At 46.2% G+C, this 21,114-nt stretch overlaps 1 protein-coding gene across 1 annotated transcript in view; it reads left to right on the forward strand.

Moving 5' to 3' along the window:
* Nucleotides 1-5,780: 5,780 nt before the first annotated feature.
* TNRC6B (trinucleotide repeat containing adaptor 6B) overlaps nucleotides 5,781-21,114 on the forward strand; it is a 2,803,754-nt gene continuing 2,788,420 nt past the window's right edge. Inside the window, exon 1 of the mRNA XM_044074422.1 lies at nucleotides 5,781-5,907. Within this exon, the coding sequence (XP_043930357.1) occupies nucleotides 5,781-5,907 (127 nt within the window). The remainder of the gene's footprint in view (nucleotides 5,908-21,114) is intronic.

Here is a 21,114-nt window from a genome sequence, read left to right on the forward strand (position 1 = left end):
CCGATGCTTGTGTCGATGGTTCCTCCAACGAGCACTTCCTTGTCTTCAGAGCCGGAGTTCTCCACTCCGAGTGATGTTCTTATGCCGGCTCTAATAACCCTCAAGGGTTTATCGGTGCCGACGTCTGCTCCAACCATGTCGGCTCCGTCCACAGGTTTCGGTACTCTGGTTTCCTCTGTCGGGCCCGAGGGGGATACTTCGGGACAACTGTCTGTTCCGAGCCCTCCCCCACGGAGCATCGTCTCAGGGAACCCTGACCCCAGTCATGGCCTTGGAGGCCGGTCGGTCCTCTGATTTGGTGGGACCCACCTTCGAGGCCATGAGGAGCTCACTGGCCAGATCTTCAGTTAAATCACCCGGATCGGTCATTCCGTCCCCTTCCACCCCAGCTAGAGCTTCTGATGTCCCCCTATCCGTAGATGGCAGAGCCCAAAGGTCTGGGGATACCCCCATGAGCGGTCCCCAACTTTCTGAGGGTCCCTCAGAGTCCGTGCCTGAGGAGCCCCCCAGAAAGAAGTTGTGCAAGAGGAAGCACATAGACTCCCAGGACGAGTTTCTCACTTCTGATACCGACCTCGAGGAGTCAGAGGGGTCCCCCAAGTCGTCCTCCAATGACTTCTCTTTCTCCGACATCCTGGAGATATTGAGACAAAGAGGTGACTGGCTGTCCAAAACCCCCTCTGAGGAGGAGTCGGTATTCCTCAATGCCTTTGGTGCTCAGTCCTCTGCCTCCTGGGTTGTCTCCACCCTTCGAGCTCCTGGATTTACTTTGTCGAAGGGTGTGGGAGAATTCTGATTCGGTGGAACCTGTGCCCAGAAGGCCCAATAAGTTTCTTTCTGCCCCCCCCCCCCGGGAAAGAGTTCCTGTCCAAAGGGGTTTCTGTAGATGCCATGGTGGTGGCGGCGGCCACACAGCAGGAAGTAGCAGAGTCTTCTTCCTCAGTCCATCCTCCTAACAAGGAGTCCAGGAGCCTTCATGCTAAAAAATAAAAGTTGGCCGAGTCGGAGCCGATATTCGGCTCCGAACCCGTGAGTAAGAATGTGAGGCGAGATGGACTACATACATCGAAAGTTATGGTGAGTACATGACTTCTTGTTTCCAATGGCCTTTCGCTGAGAAACCTTACCAGCTTCCTTGCATGCTTGCCTGACTTCTGCAGTCTCGAGGCAGTCAGGAGATGCCTTTCTTTACACCCTTTAGCCTGGCAAACCATAACTTCTGATTCATGGGTTTTAAGGATTATGAGTGGAGACTGTACCATCCACTTTTTGGTTTTCTCGAAAGAAAATATTGAAGATTCCCGATACGCCACCCTATCAAATAGAATCTGCAGCAACAGAAGTGTTAGAGTTGCTAAACAAGAGTCATTCATCCGGTCCTCCCAGACCAGTGAGTATTCCAAGTTCTTTTTAGTCCCAAAAAAACAGTGGACCTCAGACCATTATTGGATCTCGGCAACCTAAATCAATATGTCAGTTCCTAATGTTCATGGTGCAATCCATTCTACCTCTATTGAGTCTCCAGGATGCCTGCTATCACAGCAGGGTCCAGAGACAGTACTTTATATGGGAGTCAATCACTACCAATTCAGGGCACTGCCATTCAGTCTCACCACAAGCCAAGTTTATGGCAGTGATAGCAGCTCCTGTCTGACTGCAAGGGATCCATGCCTTCCCATACTTAGGCAAGTGGGTCCTAATTGCTACTTCCAAGGATCTACTGTTGAAACACCAAACATTACTTCTCACTTTTGCAAACCAGTTGGGGCTGTCAGTCAACTACAAAAAGAGCAAAACTGCCTCCCATGCAGAACATAGAATTTATTGGATGAGAGATTCACTGTCCAACAAATTGTGAAACTCCCTGTTGCAAGATCAAATTAAACTTTGTAGCTTATCAAGTGGTGCAACACCCATGACTACAGGCAACACTCATTCCCCATCTCTTAAGGCTAATGGCCTCTTCTGTTACACTGTCCCATTAACAAGGTATTACATGAGAGTTCTACAGTGGACATTGACAGTACAATAGTCACAGAAATTGTACTCCCTTCACACCAGAGTCTGACTTACTTATGCAGGAATCACATAAATTGGTGTATTACATGTCCGTCAGTGATACAGGGCAGACCCTTTTGCTCACCTCCTCCCAAGGCCATAGTCACCACATGCTCCTCCCCTTCTGAGGAGGGGTGGCATTTTGAAGGGAAGACCTTTCAAGGGATAAGGTTATCAACAGAGGCTAGCCTTCACATCAATATCTTGGAGATGAGCAGTCCTAGTGTTGCAGGCTTTTCAGGACCTCCTACCCAAGGATGGGATTTCTGTTCACACAGACAATGTCAGTGGTCTGGTACATCATCAGTCAAGATGGAACACATTTGTACTCTTTGCTGAGAAGCTATGTGGGTTTGATAGTGGGTGAAGTCTTCAGGCTGCTTTCTAGTAGCAATGCACATTCCTAGGATGTCCAATATACTAGCAGACAGGTTGAGCAGAACTGTCCTATTGCCTCATGAGTGGTCGCAAACAATGGCAATGGAGATTTTCAGCTGCTGGGGCCAGCCTTGCTGCAACCTCTTTGCTTCTTACCTCAGCAACCAATGCAGTAGTTAGTTGACCCTCATCCCTCCACAAAGACAATCACCGAGAAATGCTATGGTCCTTTTTTTTTAGCCCAGAAGTTATTCATGTTCTCGCGGTGTTAATTCAGAAAGCCGTTAAGTGCAAGACCTTTTTGGCCTCAGTAGGTATTGTTCCCTTTTTTTGGCCTCTTCTACCATGCCCACCATGGGTACTGGATCCCACTCCTGATCTGCTCAGTCACCTATCAGTGATGCCTGTACCAGATCTCCAGTCCCCAAAACTAACCACATGTTTTTTTTCCATTTTTAATCATAGAGATGCCAGGCTTTCTTTCCTTGTAGTCTGCATAATTTTTCTTCTCAGAAGCAATCGTTCAGAAAGACTTGCAAAAGCAAATGGAAAAGGTTTTCTGTTTGAGCATCTTTGAAGGGCTTAGAGCTTTTTCAGCCCGTCTGCCAGCGATACTGGATTTTCTTTCTAAACTTTTTATGGGAGTTTCAAATTACTCTACTATTTAAGTCCAGATAGCTACCATTTCAGATTGACATAATTTATCTATTGTATCTTGTATGGTGACCAAAGCTTTTTTTAAGGGAATGTTTTATTGAGACCACCTGTTCAAGATCCAGTCTCACCTTGGGACGTCACATTTTTACTTCCAATTTTTGACCCCAAACCCTTTGATCCTGCAGCATCAACAGATTAAAATTCTTTACTTGGAAGACTGTTTGATTGCTCTTCCATCAGCAGAACTTATTTCAGAACTCAAAGCACTTTCATGTAAGTTGCCCTTCCTTATTTTCCCCAAGAATAGAGTTTCACTGAGAACAAATCCTTCCCTCCTACAGCAGCATCAGAATCTAACCTGAATCAACAAATTTATTTACCTGTTTTCTTTCCACACTTTGCTAACAAGAGATAACACATACTCCATACCTTAGATGTCCATATACAAATCGGGTTGTATTTGCATTGTATTAAGGATGTTAGTCACACCAGCAATTTGTATCTTTTTTCCAAGACAAAGCTGGGACGTGTTAAAAGTTATATTTTTTAGGTGGCTAGCAGATTGCATTTCCTTTGTTGGTAAGATGAAAGGGCTGTCTTTACAGTCTAAACCTAAGGCTGACTCTGCCAGAGTGATGGCAACTTCAACAGCATTTGCAAAAGAAATACCTGTCAGTGACATGTGCAGCTGCAACTTGGTCTGTAGCTCTTTCTTTATAGTTCAGTACAAGTTGGATGGGTGAGCTCTAGACTGCACATGCATCAGCTTGGCCATTCTTGGGAGTGTCTTTCTTTGAGTTTAGACAGGCCCTTTTGGGTAGTCTGGGGATCTGTCCCACATGTTGAATCAGACAAGAATAGACAACATTGGATGTGAAAGTTACGTACTTACCATAACGATAGATGTTATGCTGTCCCATCTCACCTTCATTCTTGCTATTTGGGTTCGGAGCCAAAACGCGGCTCCAACTCTGCCTATACTAAAGCACGAGAGGTTCTACTGACTCGAGGCTGAGTCCTGTCCCATGGTGCTTAGTGACTATTCCCCAGATCTCGTTTGCAGCTTGAAGCTTTGGGATTGTCTTCACTGGCTCAGGCTTGTAAAATTTAATATTTTATATATTTTCTAATAGTTACTTCCTAATAATTATCTGTTTTACTTGCTAGTTCTGTCGTAATAGCTTTGTTGTATTCTAGGCTCTCTAAACCTTGAATTTTTACCTTTGCGGCTGTCTTTTTCTTTGGGCCTTTTTTGTATCCTCAAGAATCCATTTAAATTAGAGAATTCTTGCCCCTTTTTCTCCCTTCTTTCACCTTTTTAGGAGTACACCGTTTAGGTTCGAGGCGTCTCCTGTGGTGGAGGAGATAGCTGTTTAACTTAAAGACTTCTCCTCCCTTTCCTCCTCTTATATTTAACAAAAAAATAAATAAAATGTGTGGTTGTGTGTGTGTGTGGTTGTGTGTGTGTGTGGTTGTGTGTGTGTGTATATATATATATATATATATATATATATTTTATTTTGGATACCTGTTTTTTTCTACCTTTCTCTTTCTATAAAAGTTATAGCTTGTTCTAATGTTTGAGAGTTTTTTCTTATAGCTAGCATGTCTAAGGAACCAGCTAAGGAACACAAGTCAGGATTCAAAAACTGTGATTTCTGCACTCAACAAAAAAAAATGTCCATTACTGACTGACACACTAGTGTGTACTGTCTGGGTCCACTCCATCTTAAAGACTCCTGCTCCATTTGCCATAGTTTTAGTGCCAGGGTCGTGCAGGAGTGGAGGAGTAAGCTTATATGGAGGGGCTTATTAAAACTGGATGAAGGAAACCTGACCAAAACATCGGACACGACCATAAAAGTCTGCTTCATTGGCTCCGGTGTCTGAGCCGACAAGCAGAACCAAATTTGATACTACTTTGGCTCTGAAAGTTGTCGGGCCTGAGAAACATGGTTCTCTCTCAGTTCCATCTGTCTCATCGGAACCATTGCAGAGCTGAAAAAGGAGCCCCGGTCACAGTCCTCAGAGCCTGTTCGCTCGGTGCCGGTGTCTCCTTTACTGCAGTCATTGGCAGGTAGCCACAAGTCTTCCAGTCATTCCTCCAGATCCTCCAGGCTATCGGATGATGTGGAGCAGGTAATGAAGAGGTTGCTTCGGACCCAGGCCCTAGCAGAAATTCTGTCGAGCCCATCGGATCTCAACTGAGTCTGCTCCATTTTTGGCTCCAGCCTCTCTTCCCCCTAAGGGACCAGTGTCCACCTCTTCATGATCTCTCCATCACCCACAGAGTAGAGTGCCAGTACCCCAGGTAGCCACAGTAGGTGGATTCCTCCTCTTCTGATTCCTCCCTGGAACCCCCCCCCCCCCAAGGAGGTCTCTCAGAAGAGACCGCGTAAGAGGAAGCACATAGACTCCCCTGACTCTGTCACTTCTGATACAGACTTAAAGGATTCAGAAGGGTCCCCACGATCACCCTCTGAGAATGTCTCCTTTTCAGGCATCCTGGAGATTCTGAAGCAGAGGGGTGGGTGGAAGTCCCTTTCCCCTTCTGAAGATTTGGCTCTCGAGCCTCCACCTCTTGGGTGTCTACACCTTTCGACCCACTCCTGGGTTTGGCGAGTCGAAAGGTGTGGGTCTCTCCGGACTCAGTGGACCCCATTCTGTGGAGGCCTAGTAAGTTCATTATGGCCCCAGAAGATAGGCAGTATTTAACTAAAGGGGTTCCTGTATATGCAATGGTGGTGGCAGCGGCCACAACAAAGGAGTTAGCTGAAATTTCTGTATCTCTTCATCCACCGAACAAGGATTCTTGTATGATGGACAGACACAGGAAGCATATGTTCTCCTCAGCAGCCTTTAACTTACGGTCGCTGAATTATTTGTCGCATTTCAGGCGACTTCAGAGCGATCTCCTGAAAGAGCTAGGAGATGCCCTGCAAGGTGCTACAGCCCAGGACTTGTCTGATAAGGTTAATTCCCAGCTTGCAACCTTAACCTCTATATCCAACTCCTCCATGCACCTCATACCTTATGCAGCCAATGGAGCGAGCAGGGCAGCAGGCACAGGAATAGGTCTTTGTAGACATTCCTGGATGTGCCTTTGAGAGTTTGCCGAACCCTTCTGTTCTTCCTTTATTGACACTCCCTTTGATGGCTCGTCATTGTTCGGGCAGAAAGTGAGAGACTCTCACCAGGAGCCACCAAGATGGTAAGACACTGTCTGCCTTTGGAGTCTGTTTTTCCGCCCCTACCAGACCTTATCCTAAAGGCCAAAAGGGCGGAAACATGTGGTTCTGTAAATCCAAAGGAGCCTTATCTGACACTCATGGTGATCCTTCCCCCAGGGGTAGAGGGAGAAACAATGGAAGACACCGTCCACGTGGCAGAGGGGGTCCACAAAACCAGGGCGGCAGAGAAACGTTCTCTGGTAGGCCCTTCCAGTGCTCCTGAAAGGAGGCTCACCTGTCCACCTGTGGAGGCAGTTGTAGGGAGAACTTCGCTGTACCCAGAAGCCTGGCTGAATTTGGCTCGACAAATTGGTACAGTCCATTATATCCAGAGGATACAACATCACCTTCCAATGTCTACCCCATCCGCCAAAGTCTATCCCAGACATTCCACCCAGTCAAAAGGATCAAGCAACACTAGAAATACAAAAGTTGCTAAAAGAGTCTTCCAAGAAGTCCCCGCAGACCAACTAGGATCCGGAATTTACTCAAGGTTCTTTTTAGTTCCAAAAAAGACAGGGGACTGGAGACCCATATTGGATCTCAGCAGACTAAACAAGTCAGTGAAAAAGTCAAAGTTCTGGATGGTAACACTGCAGTTTATACTCCTGTTTCTGGGAAAAGACAATTGGATGTGCTCGTTAGATCTTCAGGATGCGTACTACCACATAAAGATGGACAGGCGCTCAAGAAGATTTCTACTCTTCCAGATGGGAGCCAGTCATTACCAGTTCAGACCTCTGCCCTTTGGACTCACCACAGCCCCCAGGGTGTTTACTAAATGCATGGCAGTAGTCACAGCTCATCTAAGACGTCAGGGATTCCAGGTGTTTCCATACTTAGACTACTGGCTCCTAACTGCCACCACCAAGCAACTACTGATCAAAGCAAGAGACTACACCATCCATCTCTTCTCAAGACTAGGCATTGCTATAAATGCAGAAAAATCTGCCTTGTTGCCATCACAGCATATTACATTCATTGGTAAAGATTTAAATACAAACAACATGCTAGCAAGGCTACCTCAAGAAAAGGATCCAGACATTATGCAGTCAAGTGATTATTTTACTCAACAAGAATGGAGTACAAGCAAGATTTGTCCTAAAAGTCCTAGGCTCTATGGCAGCGACGATAACACTACTTCCCATGGCACAACTTCACATGAGAATATTGCAGTGGCTACTCTTTGCCCAGTGGTCCGTGCAGGTTACCCACGTCTCACGAAATTTTCATAACTCACTCCTGCAAGAAGGACCTACTTTGGTGGGTCCATTCCACTCAGGTAACCATGGGGAGACCGTTTGTACTTTCCCAACCTATCGCTTCAGTAACCACGGATGTGTCCCAGATTGGGTGGGGAGGGCATTATCTGGGACAGACGGTCCAAGGGGTTTGGAAAGATCATGAGTACCATTTGCATATCAATGTCCTAGAGATAAGGGCCGTGCTTCTTGCATTGCAAGCACTTCAGAACTCTCTTCCCACAGGGACTATTGCAATTCAGACAGACTATGTCGGTGGTATGGTACATCAGCAAACGGAGGAACCAGATCCTACCCCCTGTGTCGAGAGGCCCAGAGATTGTGGCAATGGGCTAAATCTTCTCAACGCTTTCTGACAGCAACACATATCCCAGGGAAATCCAGCGTTTTAGCAGACAGGCTAAGTAGAGCGAATCTCATGCCTCATGAGTAGTCCCTCAATCAGGAAGTTGCGAATCAAATTTATTGCAAATGGGGCCTTCAATACGAAATGCAGCAACTACTTTGCCCTAATCTCCCCTCTGGGAGAGTCACCAAGGGATGCATTGGTTCAAAATTGGCCCCTGGGTCTTCTTTATGCCTTTCCCTCGTTTCCCCTTGATTCCAAAGGTTATACAAAAAGCAAAGTTGTTGAGTTGCAGGTTAATTCTCATTGCGCCATACTGGCCTCATCAGATTTGGTTCCCCTTTCTTTGGCCCTACCTTCAGGAGGACCCATGGATCCTTGACCCAGTGTCGGATCTTCTGACACATCAGTCAGGAACACTCCATCCTGCCCTCCGCACCCTCAAGTTGACAGCTTTGCTGCTCCACTTCCGCTCTTAGCCAGGCTTCCGGAATTGTCCCCTGCAGTTCATCACATTGTAGTCTCCTCGCACAAGCAGACGACTAGGAGTCTCCATGCAAGCAAATGGAAGAGGTTCTCTTGTTCGGCTGACAAAAGACATGTAGATCCTTTTACAGCATCTATACCTGCAATTCTGGAATTTCTAACAGAAACCTTTAGTCAGGGGGCAGCGGCAGCCACTATTCAAGTTGAATTAGCTGCTATTTCTAATTATCATGTTGGAGAATCAGGATCTAGTCTAATGTCCCATAGACTATGCAAAGCCTTCCTCAAGGGTACTTTTCCGTTGAGACCTCCCTTCAGAGAACCTCCTCCTCCTTGGGACCTCAGTCTAGTATTGTCATCTTTCATCCTACCCCCTTTCGAACCAGCATCTTGTTCATTAAAATTTTTATGTTGGAAAACACTCTTCCTGACGGCAATTACTTCAGCCTGGAGAGTATCAGAGTTGCAAGCTTTGTCTATCCGTCCACCTTATTTGATCTTCCACAAAGATAGTTTCCCTCAGAACAAATCCTTCCTTCTTGCCGAAGGTTTGTTCTCAAGCGAATTTAAACCAAAATTTAGAATTACCAATGTTTTTTTCCTAACTATGGCAACAAGGCAGAGTATAATCTCCACCAACTGGATGTGCATAGACAGTTGCGTTTTTACATGCATAGGGCCAAAGAATTCAGAAAGTAAAACCAATTGTTTGTCTTCTATTCAGAAAATAAAAAAGGTTTGGCAATCTCAAAAGGTAACTTGTCCAAATGGCTTACTGAGACCATCAAATATGTCTGTGATTCCCACAATAAAGAACCACCAGGGAAAATCAAAGGGCATTCAACTAGAGCGGCATCTACCTCCATTGCCTTTCAATCTAGACTTCCATTGGATTCAATTTGTGCTGCTGCTGCATGGGTTAACCCTCATACCTTATTACTCATTACAAAGTAGATGTGGCCATCTTTTGGTTCCACTGTCCTGAGGAATTTATTCCCTTGAGCCACCCAAGAAAAAAGTGCTGGGGACTCTGTCCCAAACAGCAAGAATGAAGGCGAGATGGGACAACCTAACATAAAGAAGTTATGTACTCACCATAACATTCCATGTTTGTTGTCCAGTATCTAGCCTTCAATCTTGCGTCCCTTCCAGCCATTCCCCTCCTGGAGGATCTAGAGGAACTTTTGCAGAAATCGGCAGTTAAGGTCTGATTCCGTTCTTGCCTTTTCTTGTTGATCTTTATGACAGTATGTTTTCAGTTATTATCCCTTGGATATTGAACATATCATAGGGACCTTCTACCTCAAACAAGATCTGGGGAATAGCTGCTAAGCACCATGGGATAGGACTCTGCCGCGAGCCAGTAGAACCTCTCTAGCTTTAGTATAAGCCGAACCCAAGCAGCAAGACTGAAGGCGAGATACTGGGCAACAAACATGGAACGTTATGGTGAGTACATGACTTCTTTATCCATGTTGTCTTATTTTCATCTGGTTCAATTTACCCATCCCCCCCTCCAAATCCAGTTCATCATTTTACATATTCTTTGGCTCAATTATACCTTGACGGGACTCTGTCTTTCTCTTGTTCCACTTTCTATTTTTTTATTCCTTCCTGCAGTTATTGGAGACCATTTGAAGTCAGTCAGCAAATTCAGTCTGAAGTAAATCAACTAGGAGGATGGATTTGTGGGTAGGGGAGGAGTCAGAACTCTCCATTTCAATACTGTGATAATAAGGTGCCGAGATCTGATCTGACTGGATCTGACATTCCCACACATTGAACCAGATGAAAAAGACGACACAAATCTGTTATGGTAAATACACAACTGTCATTTCTCAACCAGCTAAAAGCTTGAAGGCTTGTGTCATCTGGCTTCTGAAGCAAGAAAATCAGCAGCAGACACTTGCTAAATAGAGTATGCCCTCTGTCATATCTAGCTGAAAAAGATTTTTCATGTCAGCCCACTCGTGGATAGCATTCAGCTAAAATTTTGTTGAGAAAGTTACTGGATATGGTAATGAATTAATGAGAGAATGTTGACACTGGCATTCATTAGCAGTGGTTTAACAGAGTGGTAATTTAGCTTTCTAGTTAGACATCCTTGGCTCTATTGTCAGAAATGTACAGTAATGTGAGGTGAACATACAGTAGCACATCTCTGAATACATGTTAATGCTGATGAGCAGCTGTGAAATCCTATAGCTATATTTACACCATGGTTAAGTTCTGCCACAGACAGCAAGGAAACTTGGTATTGGAGTGCCATTTAGAAACAGGCTGCTGCACCAGTCTTTTGAAGTAACAGGCTGAGGCATTTAAGGCCAGAGTACAGTCTGTCCTTCATTCATCTACTATGACCGCTGGACTTGTAATAATAATCTATTTTTGCGCTTACCAGAGTAATAGTTTTCTGTCTTGTGTGTTAATCTTTGTAGATGTTCTTTGTGTTTCACTGTTGCAGTCATTACATTAGGGTAATCTGCTGGCAGGTTGCACTCAGTCGGCCTGATTAACAAAGTCTTGGGTCCTGCGTCGGTTGCTGTCCCTTCTTCCATGACATCAGGGGTATAAAACTTGCAGCAGACGCCATTACATCAGTCTTTCTTGCCGTACGGTGCCCGAAGCAGAAGCAGTTCGCAAGTGCCGGTCGGCCGAATCCTGAAATTTTCATTTTCGAGTTTCAGAACCAAAGTCTTCAACTTAAAGCTAAGTACCCCATTGGCAAAACTTTTTCTTGCTCCTTACTGATGTCAGTAAAAGTTAATAATAGCATTACTTGTGGAAAGCAAATACCTCATAAAGATTTTCATTCGTATTGTATTCCTTGCCTAGGCCCTGACCACGACGTACCTTGCTGTCGGTTTTGTGCTTTATTTAATCGGCGCACTGTCCGTCGTCGGTACATTTTTGTCTCTAAATATTTCAGTTCTCTGTTTAATTATCCAGAAATGTCGACGGTTAGCCATCCGACTACTGGGATTCCGAAAAAATGCAAAGATAAAGATGGAGACAGATCACCGAGGTCCAAACTGCCGACGACACTTCTAAGCCAGTCGTCAGTTCGCTGGTACTCAGTGAGACGCTTTCGCAGCCCCTGATACCCGCTAGTTCTGATTCGCAGGCCTCTACTGAAACCCATTCGGAGTCCGGTATGCCGCGAGATGCTTCAACTATGGAACCCGCAGATGTCTCTACCTTGTATGGGTCAGTAGCCGCTGTGCAGGCACCGGCTTCTGAGGGTGTTTTCAGGCCTACAGACTTGCATATTAAAATGACACCTCCTTCATTACTAAGGCCTAAATCTCGATCCATGTCTAAAAAAACTGATGCCCAGGCCACATACTCAGGCCCCTATGACTAAAAAAACAAATAATAAAAATGGCTGAAGATCTAATGACTCTAATCAGGGGTAGTAACCCCCCCCCCAAGATGTCTAGGGCTGAGCTTGATTATGAATCTTCTGATCAGGATTCTGTTTCTTCTGACTCTTCTGATGACCTGGATTTGTCCATACCTACTTATGAGGATTCCATTCCCTCTGCTTCCCCTCCTGAGCATTTTTCTTTTGGGGAAACTTTACATACTTTAAAGGAGCATTTTCACTGGGAAAGCCAGGAATTTTCTGATTCAGAAAAGAGGCTTAGGGATTTACTACTTCTACCTCAGCATAGGCCTTTGGCTATACCTCCTGTACTAGACATTGTTAATGATGTTTTCTCGGAATCCATTTTTGCCCCGATTCTCTGCCTCCTGCTTCTAGTAAACCTGACAGATACTACAGCGTTCCAGAGTCCCACAAGTTCCTTTTCAAAAATCTTGTTGCAGATCCAGAGACTATTTCTCAGGGGCCAATGGCCATTAAGGCTTCTACTGCTAAAAATCCTACCCCTTCTGATAGAGACTCCAGGGCGCTGGATAGATGGGGTAAAAAGGTTTATACTTCTGCAACCTTGGCAATCAGAGCTTTAAACTGCCAATTTCATATGTTAAAATATCAGCAACATGTTATTGGACTGCTTAAACAGAAAATTAATTTGATTCCTGACTGTGTGGAAAATAAAGAATGTTAAGTTGTCAATCTCGCCTTCATTCTTGCTGGATGGACTCGGCACTTACTAAGCTCGAGAGCTAATTTTACCAGCTCGAGGCAACCCTATATCCCATGATGCAAGGCGGAGACTACCCAGATCTCGTTTGCCACTTCGCTTACGAGGTGCCTCTTTTACCAGCTCTAGGTAAGTTTTCTTCAAATTAAGACTTTTAGTCTCATCCCTTTTAAATTTAATAACCTTAGTTGTTTTGTGAACCTTAACGTTTATTTTAACCTTATTCCTGTTAGTGTTCCCTTTTTTTTTGGGTTATTTATCCCCTTCCCTAGGTTAGGCCTTAGACCTTCCCCTTTCCTAATTTTTCCTGTCAGGGATTTTGTGTGTGTTTGAGTGTGTTGTATCCCTGTTTAGTTTTAGTTTATTGGATTGGGTGTTATTTGTGTGTGTGTCTGTGTTTCCTTGTTACTTGTGTTTCCTCGACACAGCTATGTCGAAGGACACAAAGGTCTCAGGCTTCAAGAAGTGTGACTCGTGCTGTCAGATGTCGTCTCTGACAGACGGTCACACTTCTTGTGTTTACTGCCTGGGACTTCTGCACCTGCAGGACTCTTGTGCTATCTGTCATGCCTTCAGCCCAAGAGTCCTGCAGGAGCGCAGAAATAAATTAATATTGAGGGGCTTATTAAAGCCTGAGAGCTCCCCGACTAAGTCGGCTCTGGGGAAGCCCTCGAAACCAGTCAAGCCTTCGGCTTTAAGTCCCAAGCCATCGGCTACTGGTTCTGCTTCCTCTGTGTCGAGATCGTCTCCGGTCGGAGCCGATCCTTCCCTTTTAGAAGTCACAGTATCGGCTCCATCCGGCGCCGATACTGCCAGACACTCAGTGTCTGCTCCGGCTGGAGCCGACGTATCCTCAGCTCCTTTGGCTCCACCTATCTCTAAAAAGAAATCACGATCCCCCTCATTGGAATCGATACGTTCGGCTCCGAGATCACCCCTGCTCTCGGAGCGGAGCCATCGGAGCGTTCTTCTCGGTCGTCCAGGCTGTCTGATCACGACCTCGAGAGAGTGGTGAGTAGACTATTAAAGTCTCAGGCATTGGCCCAAATGCTCCATAGCCCGTCTCAACAGACGGTAGCTATCTCACATCCACCTAACATTCCTCCTTCGACTCTCTTACAGAGCTCGGAGCCGGAGCTCCTCGGAGCCGTGACTGTTGTAACTTCGGAGCTGATACCACTCCCCCCTTTCGGCTCCATCGTCCTCATCTCCGATTTCCTCCTTGAGACCTTCATTGGAGGGATCTGGGCATCTGGTCTCTCTCGTCGGCTCCGAGGGGGCGAGTGGCATCGGACCCTTGTCCGACCCAGTTCTCCCTCTCGGGGCTTCGGCGTTGGTGAGCTCACCCCCGACATCTGCCTCGGAGCCTTCCCTCTCGGTGAGGCCTGGAGTTCCTATCTCTTCGGAGCGGGAACCTTCTGGCCTCTCTGACGGGGGAGCCTTCGAGGTGATGAGGAGTGTACTAGCCCCTGGGCGTAGTCAACGGTCAGTTCCATCAGCTCCTCCCACTACAGTGCCTGATGACGTCTCTTCCCACTCTCTTGCTCCCGGACCCAGAGATCCAACGCCTCAGGTTTCCCCATTGGGAATATCTTCCTCTTCCGAGGCTTCTCCTGATCCGTCAGGTGAACCTCCGCGTAAGAGGACATGTAAGAGGAAACATCTAGACTCCCCCGAGTCTATTACATCTGATACTGACTTGGGTGAGTCGGAGGGATCCCCAAGGTCCTCCTCTGAGGATGTCTCTTTCTCAGACATCCTTGAACTCCTTAAGCAGAGGGGGGGAACTGGCCCTCCCTTAATCCTTCCGAGGACGAATCAGTATACCTGGAGGCGTTCGGATCTCGACCCTCCACCTCCTGGGTGTCTCCGCCTTTTGACCATCTTCTGGACGTGGTGGCTCGGAAGGCGTGGATGGCCCTGGATTCGGTGGAACCTATTCCTCGGAGGCCTTCTAAATTCATTACGGCCCCACCTGATAGGCAATATTTGACAAAAGGTGTCCCGGTTGATGCCATGGTGGTGGCTGCAGCCACCAAAAAGGAACTAGCTGATCCTTCAGTACCTGTCCATCCTCCTAACAAGGATTCTAGGACTATAGACAGGTACAGCAAGTGGATTTTTTCTTCAGCGACCTTTGCCATGCGATCGCTGAACTACTTGTGTCACTTCACCTGCCTTCAAAGAGATGTTCTTAAAGAGTTGGGAGAAGTTTTACAGGATCCGTCAGCTGCTGGGTCTCAGGATAAGATTAGCTCACAGCTAGGAATCCTAAACTCCATTGTTAACTCCTCCATGCGGCTCATTTCTTATGCAGCCGATGGAGCGAGTAGGGCTGCAGGCACAGGAGTGGCTTTAAGGCGTCAATCCTGGATGCGGCTTTGTAATTTTGCAGACCTTTTCAAGGCGTCCTTCACAAACTCCCCTTTTGATGGTTCGACCTTGTTCGGACCTCAAGTGAAAGACACCTTGACTAGATGCGAACAAGATGGCAAGACTCTTTCTGCTGTAGGAGTCAGTTTCTCCATCCCTTCAAGACCTTACCCAAAAGGTCAGAAGGGAGGGAAAATGTGGTTCCGCAAATCTCAAGGAGTCACGCCTGACGCACGAGGTCAGTTTACCCCCAGAGGCAGAGGGGGTAACAACAACAGACGCCATCCTAGGGGCAGAGGGGGTCCGCAGAATCAGGGTAGCAGAGAGCCTCTTTCTGACAAACCCTTCCAGCATCCCTGAGATGTTGCCCGATTGTCCACCTTCGGAGGCAGTCTGGGGAAGATTATCGCTGTACCCAATAGCCTGGCTTTCCCTTTCTCAAGACAAATGGGTACAGTTGATTATATCCGAGGGTTACAAAATTCCCTTTATTCAAACCCCAGTTCAGCAAAAGGGAATCCTTCCAGACGTTCCACCCAGTCTAAGGGAACTAGCAGTACCAGAGATATCAAAACTGCTAGCAAAAAGAGCCATCCAGCCAGTCCCAGCAGACCAAATAGGATCCGGAATCTACTCAAGGTTCTTTTTAGTACCAAAAAAGACAGGGGACTGGAGACCAATATTAGATCTCAGCAAACTAAACAAGTTTGTAAAGAAAACAAGATTCCGGATGGTCACGCTTCAGTCCATTCTTCCCTTTCTGGGCAAGGACAATTGGATGTGCTCGGTAGATCTTCAGGATGCGTACTATCACATAAAAATTCACAGGCGCTCCAGAAGGTTTCTCTGCTTTCGGCTGGGGACCAGTCACTTCCAATTCAGGGCCCTGCCTTTTGGACTCGCTACAACCCCCAGAGTGTTCACCAAATGTATGGCAGCGGTTACGGCTCACCTGAGACGTCAAGGATTCCAGGTGTTTCCATATCTAGATGACTGGCTCCTCACTGCCACCACCAGGCATCAACTTCTCCAAGCCAGAGATTACACCATTCTCATTTGCAGAGGGCTAGGGATTTCTATAAATTTCGAAAAATCTGCCTTGTCGCCTTGTCAATCTATTACTTTTAATAGGTGCAAAATTGGACACCGTACAACTTTCAGCAAAGTTAACAGACCAAAGGATCTTGGACATTCAAAGTCACGTCCAGGTGATTCTTCTCAGCAAAAAAATTCAGGCCAGATTTGCTCTGAAAGTATTGGGTCTTATGGCGGCCGCCATAACACTTCTTCCCTTTGCCCGCTTTTACATGCGTCTTCTACAATGGATGCTATTCGCCCAATGGTCCTTTCAACAACTTCCCATGCGTCACAGGATCATAATAACTCCAGCTTGCAAAAGGCATCTGACCTGGTGGATATCTGCCCCTCTAGTCCATCAGGGCAGACCCTTTGTTCCTCCTGCCCCGGTCGCCACGGTTACATCGGACGCCTACCTGATCGGGGGGGGGGGCATTATCAGGGCAGGATGGTCCATGGCACTTGGCAACCTTTCGAATACCACCTGCACATAAATGTCCTAGAGATGAGAGCAGTGCTTTTAACGTTGCAAGCCCTCAGCGACTCTCTTCCCCTGGGAACTATTGCAGTCCAAACGGACAATATGTACGTAGTGTGGTATATCAGCAAACAAGGCGGAACCAAGTCCTATCCACTGTGTCGAGAGGCTCTCGGACTTTGGCAGTGGGCAATCTCTTCTCAGCGGTTTCTGATAGCAACGCATGTCCCCGGGAAATCCAACATCATAGCGGACAGGTTGAGCAGAGCTATTCTCATGCCTCACGAGTGGTCTCTCAAACAATCAGTGACCGAAGAGATTTTTCAGGAGTGGGGCCTTCCTTGCTGCGACCTTTTTGCTACACCTCCAAACAGTAAATGCCCAGACTTCTTCTCCCTTCCCCCTTCCAGGCCATCCCCCCAGAGACGCTCTAACCCAAGATTGGCCCCGGGGACTTCTTTATGCCTCCCCCCCCCCTTTCCTCTGATACCTCAAGTAATTCAGAATGCAACCGCCTTGAGAGCCAAGTTGATTCTCATTGCCCCTTATTGGCCTCGACAGATATGGTTTCCGTTCCTACATCGTTATCTCTTGGTACAGCCATGGCATCTGGACCCGGTTCCAGATCTTCTGACCCACCAGTCGGGGCAGCTGCACCAATCCATACCTTCTCTCAACCTCACTGCTTGGTTGCTCCACTTCCATCCTTAGCCAGGCTTCCTATGATTTCTAATCCCGTCCGGGATATCATAGTAGCTTCCCTTAAATCTTCCACCAGAAGGATTTACACTAGTAAATGGCAACGTTTCTCCTTCTGGGCAAAAGCTAGGAATATAGACCCCTATACTGCTCCGATTCATTCGGTCTTGGACTTCCTAGCTGAGATTTTTCATTCAGGATCTTCTTCCTCCACAGTAAAAGTTCAGCTGGCAGCCATTTCGAATTTTCATATAGGCTTTTTGGACCACAACATTATGTCACAAACTTTGCAAGGCATTCCTTAGAGGTATCTTTTTACTTAAACCTCTGATTAGAGATCCCCCACCACAGTGGGATCTAAATTTAATTTTAACATCCTTGATTCTTCCCCCTTTCGAACCTGCGGCTGCCTGCTCATTGAAATTTCTTTCTTGGAAGACACTCTTTCTAGTTGCCATTACTTCTGCCAGGAGAGTATCTGAGCTTCATGCTCTCTGCATTTGTCCTCCCTACTTAATCTTCCACAGAGACAGGGTATCTCTAAGGACTAATCCGTCTTTCTTACCCAAAGTGGCATCACAGACTAACTTAAATCAATCCATTGATCTTCCAGTTTTTTCCCCAAATTATTCTGATAGAGCGGAACAAAAACTACATTGTCTTGATGTTCACCGCCAACTCAGATATTATCTGGACAAAACTAAACATTTTAGGAAATCTGATCAACTGTTTCTATCCTATGCAGAGAACAGGAAAGGCCTTCCAGTCTCCAAGGTGACTTTATCTAGATGACTTGTCTTCTGTGATTACTTACATTTATCAGCTCAGAGGCAAAGAGTTGATTTCTAGGCCAAAAGCCCATTCTACCAGAGCTCTAGCTACATCTACAGCTTTTCAGGCTAGACTTCCAATAGACACTATTTGTGCAGCAGCCACATGGGCCTCTCCTCATACCTTTGTTTCACATTACAAATTAGACTTGGCCTCCAGAGACAGAGCGAATTTTGGTTCCACCGTTCTCAAGAGTCTGTTCCATTGAGCCACCCAGGATAGAGGTGCTAGGGACGCTGTCCCATCCAGCAAGAATGAAGGCGAGATTGACAACTTAACATTAAGAAGTTATGTACCTACCATAACGTTCCATGTTAGTTGTCTTCTCGCCTTCTTTCTTGATCCCCTCCATCCCCCTAGCCTGGTCAGACCGAGAAGATTATGCCTCTTCTCTTAAGAGGTTTTATCCTTTTTTCTAGCTAATCAGCTTCTAGTGTCACTAGATTAGGTTGATCCCTTTCAGAGGATTATGATGATTATGATTGTCATTTATAGTATTGTTACTTTTTCTTCCTCCTCTCCAGTTGGAAGAATATATTGCATAATTTCCTTAGCTACCAAACGAGATCTGGGTAGTCTCCGCCTTGCATCATGGGATATAGGGTTGCCTTGAGCTGGTAAAATTAGCTCTCGAGCTTAGTAAGTGCCGAGTCGGAGCCGAGGATCGGCTCCAAACCCATACAGCAAGAAAGAAGGCGAGAGAAGACAACTAATATGGAACGTTATGGTAGGTACATAACGACTTATTTACAGGACTTAATGCATTCTGCTGAACAAGTTTGAAAACATACTTTGCAGTGTGTTTTTGATTCTTTACAGGCCTCTTGCAGGGCTGCTGTTAATGGGTCTGTGCTTAGAAGGCATGTTTGGCTTAAGGAGCAATCTTTGCCTGATCATGTTAAAGCTAAATTGTTGGATGCTCCTTTAAATCAGGACCGCCTGTTTGGCAACAAGACTGAAGAAGTTCTTAAATTATGGAAGATAAAGCTAAATCTGTGCAAACTGTTAAAGATTTTTTACAAGTGCAACCTCCTAGATGTAGTAGGCACTGGTCTACTAAGAATTGGTCCTTTCCAGCCCCTTCCAGGTCTTCTCAAGCCAACCTCAGACACAGCAAAAACCCCAGGTTTCAGTCCCAGGGACTCTAAGAACCAAGCAGTGGGGGGCCTCCACTTCCAAATATGGATATAAGACACCCCCTATGGTAAACAGTCTCAATGACTTCCTTTTAAAAGTACCATGCACTTATCTTTTGACCGCCCCTTTGGGGGGGAGATTGCTGCTCATGCAAAGAACTGGGAACTCATAACCCAAGACAAATGGGTTTTAAATAGTGTCCCAGGGATACAGATTTCATTTCCACATGTTGCCAACATCAAATGGGTGGCCAGACCTGCCCCCAAATCAGTGGGCAGAGGCCCAAAAACAAGTACTATGTTCATAGTGTTTCACTGTTGCAGTCATGACTGTAGGGTTCTCCCCTGCCGGCAGGCAGTCCTCGGTCGGCCAGAATCCCAATGTCTGGGTCCGACGTCGGCTGTTCAGCCATGCTCCCTGACGTCAGAGCACCAGGAGTACAAAGCTGACAGCCGACGCCATGTTCTCCAGTCTTTCTTGCCGTGCGGTGATTGCATCTACAGTTTGTTCAGAATCTTCTCAAGTTCCTGGGATTCACTGTAAACATAAAAAAGTCAAATTTGACACCCTCACAACAGATAATTTTTCTGGGCGCTTCTCTAAACACAACAACCCAGATGGCATTTCTGACATACGAAAAACAGTTACAGCTGGCTTCAACTTTCAAAACCTTGGCAACTACAACTCAGCTATCTGCAAGGAGATTCCTGCAGGCTCTGGGTTACATGGCCTCCTGCATCCTTCTCGTACCACATGCAAGACTACATATGAGGAAAATACAGTGGTACCTAAAAAGTGTATGGTCTCAGCATTGTCACAGTCTAGACATACTGATCTCTGTCCTGCCTCGTCTTCAAAAGGAATTCCTTTGGTGGTCCAAGGCATGTACTCTAAACAAAGGAAAACCCTTCTGTTTGCCTCCTGCCACTCAGATTCTAACCACGGACGCCTCAGATTATGCATGGGGCGCCCATTTTCGGGGCAACTGTCTGCAGGGCCTTTGGACAAAGGATCAGAAGCACCTGCATATCAATTTAAAGGAAATGTTAGCCGTTCAGAAAGCTCTATTGGCCTTCAGGAATCTTCTACAACCAGGACAACTACTGATACGGACAGACAACACCACAGTTATGTGGTACATAAACAAGCAAGGGGGATCTTATTCCTACCCCCCCTTGCAGACTAGCCATGGATCTTTGGAACACAGCCCTAGTTTGCAATCTGGACCTTCAAGCACAGTTTCTACCAGGGAAGCAAAACTTCCTGGCAGACCGTCTGAGCAGAAACCTTTCGGATCCACACGAATGGATGTTGGACTCCGAAATATTCAAGATGATTACAGCAGTCTGGGGATGTCCTCACATAGACCTCTTTGCATCCCACCTCAATCATCAACTACAAATTTTTTGCACCAGGACTTTCCACGATCAAGCTTGGAAAGTGGATGCTCTATCATTCAGTTGGAGAAACCTCTCGGGATATGCCTTTCCGCCTCTTCCTCTTCTTCCACGGGTATTACTAAAGATCAAGCAGGACAAGTGCAAGATGATAATCTTGCTGGCCCCAAATTGGCCTCGATAGTTTTGGTACCCAACACTGAGAAACCTTTGTCTAGAGCCACCCTGGGTTTTACCACAGATTCCGAACCTTCTGTCCCAACACCAGGGTCAGATTCTACACTCCCATGTCAAAACTCTCAGCCTGGCGGCCTGGTTAATCCAGGATCTTTGATTCATTCTCTCCTACCCAAGCAGGTTATAGATGTAATTTTAGAAGCCAGACGTCCTAGCACTAGAAAATCTTATGCAGGAAAATGGAAAAGATTTTGTTCCTGGATGCAGGCTCAGGATTCTGATCCTCTTATTCCTAACATTCCTCAGATTTTACTTTACCTGTCAGACCTCTTGCATAAGGGTCTCTCTTTCTCTTCCATAAAGATACACGCCTCTGCTATTTCTGCTCATAATACAGACCCTCCTATCTTTTCCCACCA

This window comes from Protopterus annectens, chromosome 1.part0 (genome assembly GCF_019279795.1).
Source record: "Protopterus annectens isolate FY-2018-M chromosome 1.part0, PAN1.0, whole genome shotgun sequence".
NCBI lineage: Eukaryota > Metazoa > Chordata > Ceratodontiformes > Protopteridae > Protopterus > Protopterus annectens.